At 44.7% G+C, this 13,632-nt stretch overlaps 1 protein-coding gene across 1 annotated transcript in view; it reads left to right on the top strand.

The window, feature by feature from the left end:
* The window catches only part of LOC145423713 (uncharacterized), a 57,212-nt gene extending 44,033 nt beyond the window's left edge, over positions 1-13,179 (top strand). Inside the window, exon 8 of the mRNA XM_080296470.1 lies at positions 13,171-13,179. Coding sequence (XP_080152596.1) covers positions 13,171-13,179 — 9 coding nt within the window. The remainder of the gene's footprint in view (positions 1-13,170) is intronic.
* The last annotated feature ends 453 nt before the right edge of the window (positions 13,180-13,632 follow it).

Here is a 13,632-nt window from a genome sequence, read left to right as displayed (position 1 = left end):
CTGCTCCAACAACAACTACAGCTGCTCCAACAACAACCACAACTGCTCCAACAACAACCACAACTGAGGCCACAACAACCACAGCTTCGCCAACAACAACTACAGCTGCCCCAACAACAACCACAGCTTCCTCAACAACAAAAACAACAACACCCTCAACCACAGCTGCTCCAACAACAACCACAGCTGCTCCAACAACTACCACAACTGCACCCACAACAACCACAGCTGCTCCAACAACTACAACTGCACCAACAACAACCACAGCTGCCCCAACAACAACCACAGCTTCGCCAACAACAACTACAGCTGCTCAAACAACAACCACAGCTTTGCCACCAACAACAACAACAACACCCTCAACCACAGCTGCTCCAACAACAACTACAGCTGCTCCAACAACAACTACAACTGCTCCATCCACAACTGCCGCCCTAACAACAGCCACAACTGCACCAACAACAACCACAGATGCCCCAACAACAACCACAGCTTCCTCAACAACAACAACAACAACAACTCCCTCAACCACAGCTGCTCCAACAACAACTACAGCTGCCCCAACAACAACCACAGCTTCCCCAACAACAACTGCACCAACAACAACCACAGCTGCCCCAACAACAACTACAGCTGCCCCAACAACAACCACAGCTTCCTCAACAACAAAAACAACAACACCCTCAACCACAGCTGCTCCAACAACAACAACAACTGTGGCCACAACTGCAGCTGCTCCAACAACAACTACAGCTGCTCCAACAACAACCACAACTGCTCCAACAACAACCACAACTGAGGCCACAACAACCACAGCTTCGCCAACAACAACTACAGCTGCCCCAACAACAACCACAGCTTCCTCAACAACAAAAACAACAACACCCTCAACCAACTCTGCTCCAACAACAACCACAGCTGCTCCACCAACTACCACAACTGCACCCACAACAACCACAGCTGCTCCAACAACAACTACAACTGCTCAAACAACAACCACAGCTTTGCCACCAACAACAACAACAACACCCTCAACCACAGCTGCTCCAACAACAACTACAGCTGCTCCAACAACAACTACAACTGCTCCAACCACAACTGCCGCCCTAACAACAGCCACAACTGCTCAAACAACAACCACAGCTTTTCCACCAACAACAACAACAACACCCTCAACCACAGCTGCTCCAACAACAACTACAGCTGCTCCAACAACAACTACAACTGCTCCAACCACAACTGCCGCCCTAACAACAGCCACAACTGCACCAACAACAGCCACAGCTGCCCCAACAACAACCACAGCTTCCTCAAAAACAACAACAACAACAACAACTCCCTCAACCACATCTGCTCCAACAACAACTACAGCTGTTCCAACAACAACCACAACTGCTCCAACAACAACTACAGCTGCTCCAACAACAACTACAACTGCTCCAACCACAACTGCCGCCCTAACAACAGCCACAACTGCACCAACAACAACCACGGCTGTCCCAACATCAACCACAGCTTCCTCAACAACAACAACAACAACAACAACTCCCTCAACCACAGCTGCTCCAACAACAACTACAGCTGTTCCAACAACAACCACAACTGCTCCAACAACAACCACAGCTTCGCCAACAACAACTACAACTGCTCCAACAACAACCACAACTGAGGCCACAACAACCACAGCTTCGCCAACAACAACCACAACTGCTCCAACAACAACCACAACTTTGGCCACAACTGCAGCTGCTCCAACAACAACCACAGCTGCTTCAACAACAACCACAACTGTGGCCACAACTGCAGCTGTTCCAACAACAACTACAGCTGCTCCAACAACAACAACAACTGTGGCCACAACTGCAGCTGCTCCAACAACAACTACAGCTGCTCCAACAACAACCACAACTGCTCCAACAACAACCACAACTGAGGCCACAACAACCACAGCTTCGCCAACAACAACAACAACAACACCCTCAACCACAGCTGCTCCAACAACAACTACAGCTGCTCCAACAACAACTACAACTGCTCCAACCACAACTGCCGCCCTAACAACAGCCACAACTGCTCAAACAACAGCCACAGCTTTGCCACCAACAACAACACCCTCAACCACAGCTGCTCCAACAACAACTACAGCTGCTCCAACAACAACTACAACTGCTCCAACCACAACTGCCGCCCTAACAACAGCCACAACTCCACCAACAACAACCACAGCTGCCCCAACAACAACCACAGCTTCCTCAACAACAACAACAACAACAACAACAACTCCCTCAACCACAGCTGCTCCAACAACAACTACAGCTGTTCCAACAACAACCACAACTGCTCCAACAACAACCACAGCTTCGCCAACAACAGCCACAACTGCACCAACAACAACCACAGCTGCCCCAACAACAACCACAGCTTCGCCAACAACAACTACAGCTGCTCAAACAACAACCACAGCTTTGCCACCAACAACAACAACAACACCCTCAACCACAGCTGCTCCAACAACAACTACAGCTGCTCCAACAACAACTACAACTGCTCCAACCACAACTGCCGCCCTAACAACAGCCACAACTGCACCAACAACAACCACAGCTGCCCCAACAACAACCACAGCTTCCTCAACAACAACAACAACAACAACAACTCCCTCAACCACAGCTGCTCCAACAACAACTACAGCTTCCCCAACAACAACTGCACCAACAACAACCACAGCTGCCCCAACAACAACTACAGCTGCCCCAACAAAAACCACAGCTTCCTCAACAACAAAAACAACAACACCCTCAACCACAGCTGCTCCAACAACAACAACAACTGTGGCCACAACTGCAGCTGCTCCAACAACAACTACAGCTGCTCCAACAACAACCACAACTGCTCCAACAACAACCACAACTGAGGCCACAACAACCACAGCTGCTCCAACAACAACTACAACTGCTCCAAAAACAACCACAACTGAGGCCACAACAACCACAGCTTCGCCAACAACAACCACAACTGCTCCAACAACAACCACAACTTTGGCCACAACTGCAGCTGCTCCAACAACAACTACATCTGTTCCATCAACAACCACAGCTTCCCCAACAACAACAAAAACAACAACACCCTCAACCACAGCTGCTCCAACAACAACCACAGCTGCTCCAACAACTACCACAACTGCACCCACAACAACTACAGCTGCTCCAACAACAACTACAACTGCTCCAAAAACAACCACAACTGAGGCCACAACAACCACAGCTTCGCCAACAACAACCACAACTGCTCCAACAACAACCACAACTTTGGCCACAACTGCAGCTGCTCCAACAACAACTACATCTGTTCCATCAACAACCACAACTGTCTCCCCAACAACTACCACAATTGCACCCACAACAAACACAGCTGCTCCAACACCAACCACAGCTTCCCCAACAACAACAACACCCTCAACCACAGCTGCACCCACAACAAGTACAGCTGCTCCAACAACTACCAAAACTGCACCCACTATAACCACAGCTGCTCCAACAACAACCACAACTGCACCCACAACAAACACAGCTGCTCCAACACCAACCACAGCTTCCCCAACAACAACAACACCCTCAACCACAGCTGCTTCCACAACAAGTACAGCTGCTCCAACAACTACCAAAACTGCACCCACTATAACCACAGCTGCTCCAACAACAACCACAGCTTCCCCAACAACAACAACAACTACACCTGCTCCAACAACAACTACAGCTGCTCCAACAACAACCACAGCTGCTCCAACAACAACTACAGCTGCTCCAACAACAACCACAGCTTCCCCAACAGCAACAACAACAACAACTGCACCGTCAACTACAGGTGCTCCAACAACAACAACAACAGTTGTTCCAACAACCACAACCACAACTGCCGCCCTAACAACAGCCACAACTGCACCAACAACAACCACAGCTGCCCCAACAACAGCCACAGCTGCTCCAACAACAACAACAACAACTGCACCCTCAACTACAGGTGCTCCAACAACAACCACAGCTGCCCCAACAACAGCCACAGCTGCTCCAACAACAACAACAACAACTGCACCCTCAACTACAGGTGCTCCAACAACAACTACAGCTGTTCCAACAACAACCACAGCTTTGCCACCAACAACAACAACTGCACCCTCAAGTACAGGTGCTCCAACAACTACAGCTGTTCCAAGAACAACCACAACTGCCGCCCGAACAACTACAACAACTGCACCCACAACAACCACAGCTGCTCCAACAACAACTACAGCTGCTCCAACAACAACCACAACCGTTGCCCAAACAACAACAACCACAACTGTTGCCCCAACAACCACAACTGCGGCCTCAACCAAAAATGGTCCAACAACAACTCCAGCTGCTCCAGTAACAACAACAACTGTTGCCCCAACAACAACTACAACTGCACCCTCAACTACAGGTGCTCCAACAACAACAACCGCTGCTCCAACAAACACAACCACAACTGCCGCCCTAACAACAGCCACAACTACACCAACAACAACCACAGCTGCCCCAACAACAACCACAGCTTCCTCAACAACAACAACAACAACAACAACAACAACAACTCCCTCAACCACAGCTGCTCCAACAACAACTAAAGCTTCCCCAACAACAACCACAGCTTCCTCAACAACAACAACAACAACAACACCCTCAACTGCAGCTGCTCCAACAACAACTACAGCTGCTCCAACAACAACCACAACTGCACCCACAACCACAGCTGCACCCACAACAACTAGAGCTGCTCCAACAACTACCAAAACTGCACCCACTATAACCACAGCTGCTCCAACAACAACCACAACTGCACCCACAATAACCACAACTGCTCCAACAACAACCACAGCTTTGCCACCAACAACAACAACTGCACCCTCAAGTACAGGTGCTCCAACAACTACAGCTGTTCCAAGAACAACCACAACTCTCGCCCCAACAACTACCACAACTGCATCCACAACAACTACCACAACTGCATCCACAACAACCACAGCTGCTCCAACAACAACTACAGCTGCTCCAACAACAACCACAGATTCCCCAACAGCAACAACAGCCACAACTGCACACACAACAACCACAGCTGCCCCAACAACAACCACAACTGCTCCAACAACAACTACAGGTGCTCCACCAACAACCACAACTGCGCCAACAACAACAACAACTGTCTCCCCAACAACAACCACAATTTCGGCCACAACTACAGCTGCCTCAACATCAACCACAGCTTCCTCAACAACAACAACAACAAACACTCCCTCAACCACAGCTGCACCCACAACAACCACAGCTGCTCCAACAACAACTACAGCTGCTCCAAAGACAACCACAACTGCTCCAACAAACACAACCACAACTGTGGCCACAACTGCACCTGCTCCAACAACAACTACAGATGTTCCAACAACAACCACAACTGTCTCCCCAACAACTACCACAATTGCACCCACAACAAACACAGCTGCTCCAACAACAACTACAGCTGCTCCAACATCAACCACAGCTTCCCCAACAACAACAACAACACCCTCAACCACAGCTGCACCCACAACAACTACAGCTGCTCCAACAACTACCACAACTGCAACCACAATAACCACAGCTGCTCCAACAACAACCACAACTGCACCCACAACAACCACAACTGCACCCACAACAACCACAGCTGCTCCAACAACAACTACAGCTGCTCCAACAACAACCACAGCTTTGCCACCAACAACAACAACTAGATCCTCAAGTACAGGTGCTCCAACAACATCAGCTGTTCCAAGAACAACCACAACTGTCGCCCCAACAACAACCACAACTTTCGCCACAACAACCACAGCTGCACCCACAACAACCACAGCTGCTCCACCAATAACCACAGCTGCTCCAACAAAAACCACAACTGTCTCCCCAACAACAACCACAACTGTCTCCCCAACAACAACCACAACAGCGCCCACAACTGCAGATGCACCCACAACAACCACAGCTGCTCCAACTACCACTTCTCATCAAACAACAACCACAGCTGCTCCAACAACAACCACAACTGCTCCAACAACAACCACAACTGCGGCCACAACCACAACTGCTCCAACAACAACTAGACCTGTTCCAACAACAACGACAGCTGCTCCAACAACAACTACAGATGCTCCAACAACAACCACAACTGTTGCCTCAACAATAACCACAACTGGACCCACAACAACCACAGCTGCTCCAAAAACAACTACAGCTGCCCCAACAACAACTACAGCTGCCCCAACAACAACCACAGCTTCCTCAACAACAAAAACAACAACACCCTCAACCACAGCTGCTCCAACAACAACAACAACAACTGTGGCCACAACTGCAGCTGCTCCAACAACAACTACAGCTGCTCCAACAACAACCACAACTGCTCCAACAACAACCACAGCTGAGGCCACAACAACCACAGCTGCTCCAACAACAACTACAACTGCTCCAAAAACAACCACAACTGAGGCCACAACAACCACAGCTTCGCCAACAACAACCACAACTGCTCCAACAACAACCACAACTTTGGCCACAACTGCAGCTGCTCCAACAACAACTACATCTGTTCCATCAACAACCACAGCTTCCCCAACAACAACAAAAACAACAACACCCTCAACCACAGCTGCTCCAACAACTACCACAACTGCACCCACAACAACCACAGCTGCTCCAACAACAACTACAAATGCTCCAAAAACAACCACAACTGAGGCCACAACAACCACAGCTTCACCAACAACAACCACAACTGCTCCAACAACAACCACAACTTTGGCCACAACTGCAGCTGCTCCAACAACAACTACAACTGTTCCATCAACAACCACAACTGTCTCCCCAACAACTACCACAATTGCACCCACAACAAACACAGCTGCTCCAACACCAACCACAGCTTCCCCAACAACAACAACACCCTCAACCACAGCTGCACCCACAACAAGTACAGCTGCTCCAACAACTACCAAAACTGCACCCACTATAACTACAGCTGCTCCAACAACAACCACAGCTTCCCCAACAACAACAACAACTACACCTGCTCCAACAACAACTACAGCTGCTCCAACAACAACCACAGCTGCTCCAACAACAACTACAGCTGCTCCAACAACAACCACAGCTTCCCCAACAGCAACAACAACAACAACTGCACCGTCAACTACAGGTGCTCCAACAACAACAACAACAGTTGTTCCAACAACCACAACCACAACTGCCGCCCTAACAACAGCCACAGCTGCCCCAACAACAGCCACAGCTGCTCCAACAACAACAACAACAACTGCACCCTCAACTACAGGTGCTCCAACAACAACTACAGCTGTTCCAACAACAACCACAGCTTTGCCACCAACAACAACAACTGCACCCTCAAGTACAGGTGCTCCAACAACTACAGTTGTTCCAAGAACAACCACAACTGCCGCCCGAACAACTACAACAACTGCACCCACAACAACCACAGCTGCTCCAACAACAACTACAGCTGCTCCAACAACAACCACAACCGTTGCCCAAACAACAACAACCACAACTGTTGCCCCAACAACCACAGCTGCACCCACAACAACCACAGCTGCTCCACCAATAACCACAGCTGCTCCAACAAAAACCACAACTGTCTCCCCAACAACAACCACAACTGTCTCCCCAACAACAACCACAACTGCGCCCACAACTGCAGATGCACCTACAACAACCACAGCTGCTCCAACTACCACTTCTCATCAAACAACAACCACAGCTGCTCCAACAACAACCACAACTGCTCCAACAACAACCACAACTGCGGCCACAACCACAGCTGCTCCAACAACAACTAGACCTGTTCCAACAACAACGACAGCTGCTCCAACAACAACTACAGATGCTCCAACAACAACCACAACTGTTGCCTCAACAATAACCACAACTGGACCCACAACAACCACAGCTGCTCCAAAAACAACTACAGCTGCTCCAAAAACAACTACAGCTTCTCTAACAACAACCACAGCTGCTCCAACCTCAATACCAACTGCACCCTCAACCATAGGTGCTGCAACAACAAGTACAGCTGCCCCAACAACAGCCACAGCTGCTCCAACAACAACCACAACTGCGCCAACCACAACTGCCGCCCCAACAAAAGCCACAACTGTGAAAACAACAACCACAACTGCACCAACAACAACCACAACTGCGCCAACCACAACTGCCGCCCCAACAAAAACCACAACTGTGAAAACAACAACCACAACTGCACCAACAACAACCCGAAGTACAGCAACATCAACCCCAACTAAATCATCAACCACAACAAAAACCACCTCCTCTGCTATTGTTAACAACTTCAGCTTTTTGTCCCTAGTTCTGGCTCTAATACCACATGTTCTTAGCTCATATTTTTAATATTTTTCTCTTACGTTCACATTCGTTAAATGAAGTCACAAACCAAAATACATGTGGAAATGTAAAATAATTAAGTATGTAAATTTTAATTTGTCTTCATTGTGGGTTCATCACTTTTGGTTTGACAGAGAAAAGTTAATTTTAACAGTTTTAGTGTTTTCCTCCTCGAGATGATGTTTGTGTATGTATCATCCAAACGTTTGATTTGATAACTGATAAAAATATTGTAATGTCTGCTATCTCAACACTGATCTTATCATGGCACTTTTCAAAACTATCATAAATAAAGTCTTTTTGCATTGATTAATAAATGTCCCCTGACTTTTTAAGGATGAGAATAAGGGCAGATTCTTAATCATTAAACTATCTATACGTGATAAAAAGCTATGTATTGCAAGTGTATATGGTCCCAATGTTGATGATCCCTCATTCTTTCACGGTTTTTTCAGTGCACTCTCTGAACACTTAGATGGCACACTTGTTCTTGGAGGCGACCTCAACCTTGGACTAAATGAAGACATGGATAGGCTCAATACAGCGCGAACTCAGCGTAATTGGCAGTCCACAAATATAATCAAACAGTATATGAGTGACTTTGGTCTTCGCGATGCATGGCGCTCCCTTCACCCCACCAGTAAGGAAAGGAATATACTTTTTTCTCACATGTCCATCACTCCTACTCTCGTCTGGATTATTTTTTGGTCAGCAGCTCACTGCTGAACGACATTTCAGACACTGAGATTCATCCTATAGCTGTCAGCGATCATGGTCCTGTATCTTTAACACTAATGCACAAGAATAATACTACGCCAAGAAAAAACTGGAGATTTAATATATCACTACTTAAAGATGAAGACTTTATTAAATATTTTAAAAAAGAGTGGACTTCATATTTAGACTATAATGACACTCCCGAAACATCAGCTTCTGTTCTATGGGAAGCAGGGAAAGCTGTGATGAGAGGTAAAATAATTTCTTTCTCATCACATAAAAAGAAAAAAGAAAACAAAAATATTCAGGAATTAGAAAAAAACATCAAATCACTAGAAGAAGCCTACGCGTCCCACCAAGATCAGGAAACATTGAACAAAATACGCAAAACAAAACTAGAATTAAATGAGATAATTGATAAAAGAACAAAATTCTTAGTACAAAGACTACGCTTACAAAATTATGAACATGGTAATAAATCCGGTCAATTTCTAGCAAACCAGCTAAAAATAAATAAAGAAAAAACAACTATATGTGCTGTTCAAGATTCATCTGGGAACACAATATATGAACCGATACAAATAAACAACATTTTCAGGGATTTCTATAAAACGTTGTATTCACCACAAATAAACCCATCTGAAAAAGAAATTGATCAGTTTTTGGACAACATAATTCTTCCAAAATTATTGGACACTCAAGCAATGGCACTGGATTCACCACTGACAACAGGTGAACTCCAGGAAGCCCTGATAAGTATGCCCAATAATAAGGCTCCAGGTCCAGATGGCTTTCCTGCAGAATTCTACAAAGAATTCTGGTCGATTCTAGCACCAGTTTTCTACAGAACGTTGTTGGAAATTAAAGAAAAGGGCAGACTTCCATCAAATATGAATTCTGCAAACATTAATCTCCTGCTAAAACCAGGCAAAGACCCTGTATATCCCTCAAGCTATCGTCCAATATCCCTTATAAATGTAGACCTTAAAATAATCTGTAAAGCTCTCTCAAAGAGACTGGAGAAAATAACCCCCCTCTTAATTCATCCTGACCAAACTGGTTTCATAAAAGGTCGGCACTCATCAACAAATACACGTAGATTACTTAATTTGATAGACTACTCATACAGTAAAAACCTAGAAACTACAATATTCTCTTTAGACGCAGAAAAAGCATTTGACAGAGTTAACTGGAAATTTCTATTTGCAACTTTACACAAATTTGGTTTTGGATCCTCTTTCATAAACTGGTTAAAAATATTATATAATTCCCCAACAGCTTGTGTTAGAACAAATGACCAGACATCCTCCAGCTTCTGTCTCTTGAGGGGCACCAGGCAGGGATGCCCACTCTCCCCTTCACTGTTTGCAATTTTTATTGAACCACTAGCAGCAGCAATTAGACAGAATTCAGTAATTAAGGGCATAAAATGCAAGAATGTGGAACATAAAATCAGCCTTTATGCGGATGATGTGTTACTCTTTCTCCAAAATTCACAAACCAATATCTCTGGGGTGATTGAATTGATAAACTCTTTTGCAAGAATATCAGATTACTCAATTAACTGGTCAAAATCTACAGTCCTACCGATTAATTGCTCCTTCCATAATTCCTCTTCTACACCACTGCAATCGGGAAATATATAATATTTAGGTATTAATGTTTCTCCCAAGCTTGCAGATCTAACTAAATTAAACCATATCCCACTTTTAAAGAAGGTAGAAGGTGATCTGGCTAGATGGAAATGTCTACCCATATCACTCATGGGAAGGGTTGCCGCTATAAAAATGATGGTCTTACCAAAAATAAATTATTTATTCTCAATGATCCCAACTAAACCGCCACAAGATTGGTTCAGATCTCTAGATTCATGTATGTCCAAATTCCTTTGGAAAAATAAACCCCCACGTATAAGCTTAAAAACACTACAAAAGACCAAGGATAAAGGAGGACTAGAACTGCCTAACTTTCAGCACTACTTCTTAGCCAACAGGCTTCAATTTATCTCAGGATGGCTAAAACACACCCTCTTAGATGAACCTTGGCTAGATGTAGAACAAGCACTTTGCAATAATCTAGAGATCTCAGACCTACCATTTATCAGCTCAAACATCCAACGACATGAATGCTTTAAAAGCATCAACATCAGCTCTTCTCTGACAGCATGGTGGGAGTTTCTGAAATTGACGGCGTCTTCATTAATCCCATCAGTGGCGGCTCCTGAAAAAAATCTCAGGGGGGGCAATTTTTATGATATCGACTAAAATGACCCATTTAACCCTTTAAGACCTACCATAGAACCAAGTTCGCCAGAGCTTATATTATATTTTTACATGCTGTGGAGCCATTTTTGGGAGCATTTCAAGTTGCTATACATCAATACAACCATTATAGCCCAAACTTTAATAATATGTCTGCATTAGGTGCATAGTAATTACATAAATTGCAAAAAAGTGCAATAAACTACAAAAAAATTGAAAATCGTTTTTGTTTTTTTAACATACATTTCTAGTTAGAGAAATTTAAGAGGCTTATCCCTCAAAACTGTAAATACAAAAAAGTTACACAAACTAGTTTCCCACCACAGGAAATTTATTTTGAGTGTCTTCATAGTTTTATTTTTGAAATACACCAATTTTTATATACTGCAGGAAAAACAAAAATAAATATTATAGTGCAAATTTGCAAAATAACAGCATATGCATCAAAATAAACTATTTCCAGCAGTGCAATATGAGTCTTAAGCATCCCAGAAACGACACAGAAAGTCATAAAGTCAAACATAACTTTTTAAAACACATAACAAGTAAAACACAAGCTCATAAGGCCTCGATCGTAAAAAACTACATTTCCGCAAAATGACGTCACTTCCGGTTTCGGGCAGGTCATGCGGTCATGTGATAGTTCGCGCTGATGGACGTAGGAAGTGTTACAAACAGCTGATGGATCGGCGAAGCGTGTTTCTGGAATATCATGTTTTTGTTGCTGCAAGTGATTTTTATGCAGTTTTTGCAAAGCTATATGTGGAAGGAAACTGTGACCGAGGACAAGCTGATGGCATAAGATGTAAGTACAACTCCTCCAGTTTCATATGCAAAAAAAATTATTGCGCTAGCTTACTTGGTTGCAGAGCTACCGGGATTTAAAAATAGTTACGCAAAACAGAGCGTGCCCGCTCCGATCGGCTGTAAAGGGTTAATGAGTACATCAAACAACACAATTTTAATTTAAATTTAAAATGAACAACCATATTCTGGCCATTTGTATAGATTTGTAAAAATGAACAACCATATTCTGGCCATTTGTATAGATTTGTAAAAATGAACATGAACAGATTTTTTTTTTTTTTTTTGAATGAATGAAAAATAACTATTGAAAACAACAACTGTAAACTGATTGGGGGGGTGGGCTAAATGCGTCCCCGCATTGCTAGCTCAAAAGCACCACAAAACTTAATACAATCGATGATTTTAGATAAAATATGACGGTTTTTATCTACCTCTTCGTTGTGCCTTCTTAAAGCAATCCGATGTCCATCATCTAGCTGCGCCGCTATGCTAGTTTTCCCTAGCACAGCTAGCTTTACACTGTTGTCCATATGAACTCGTGAGCTTTCATGTTTCTTGATTCGTTCGGAGAGGTGCTTTAAGTCGGTTTGTCCAGATTGTGTCCACGTCAAATCACACTTGTCACTTTTGAACAGTATGCACGGGAAACAAAAAAGTGCATTAGCTGTTCCACAGCCTGTCAGCCACGACTTGCGCTGGAACCAACTCCGACAAAAAGTCCTGTTGTATGCTTTTGACTTCTCCTTCGTTGCCTGGGTTAGTTGAATTTCGGGCTTGTCAGGTCCCAACTCTTTAACTTGCAGTTTTTCTGCCATTGTCCTTCTGGCAAAAGGGTAGGTTAGAAGCGATCTAACCGAATTTGGGGGAGGCTGTGCCTCAACCGTTAACAATACCGCTGCCATCGTCTCTCTCTGACCTTATAGCTCACTTAGGCTACTGACTGAGGTAAAATTCTAGAACAGCAAATCTTCGCGCGTTTTCTGCAGGGGCGCAATTTTAAGCGCCCCCAAACCATTTAATTCAGCGACGCTGATAGGTCAAATATTTATTATTTTCCCCTGGCAACCATTTAATGATAGGCTATTTCGCTGCATATCAAGGGCGCTTTGACGAGCGCCCCAGAAGAAGAAAAACACCGTTTGTTGGTTGAACTTTAATGAGTCAGCTGGTGAAAATGTTAAAATACGCCTGGCTGTATATGGGCACACACATAGTAAAACTATCATTGATGAATTTTTTAAAAATATATATTTTTACTCCTCCACATTTGGGGGGGCGGAGCCCGAGCGCCCCCTATGGGCCAGCCGCCACTGAATCCCATGCAAACGTACACCTATCTGGAACAACCCTGACATATTACAAAACAATAATATGATAAACTTTCC

This window comes from Astatotilapia calliptera, chromosome 22, assembly GCF_964374335.1.
Source record: "Astatotilapia calliptera chromosome 22, fAstCal68.1, whole genome shotgun sequence".
NCBI lineage: Eukaryota > Metazoa > Chordata > Actinopteri > Cichliformes > Cichlidae > Astatotilapia > Astatotilapia calliptera.
This window is presented reverse-complemented; position numbering and strand designations above follow the sequence as displayed.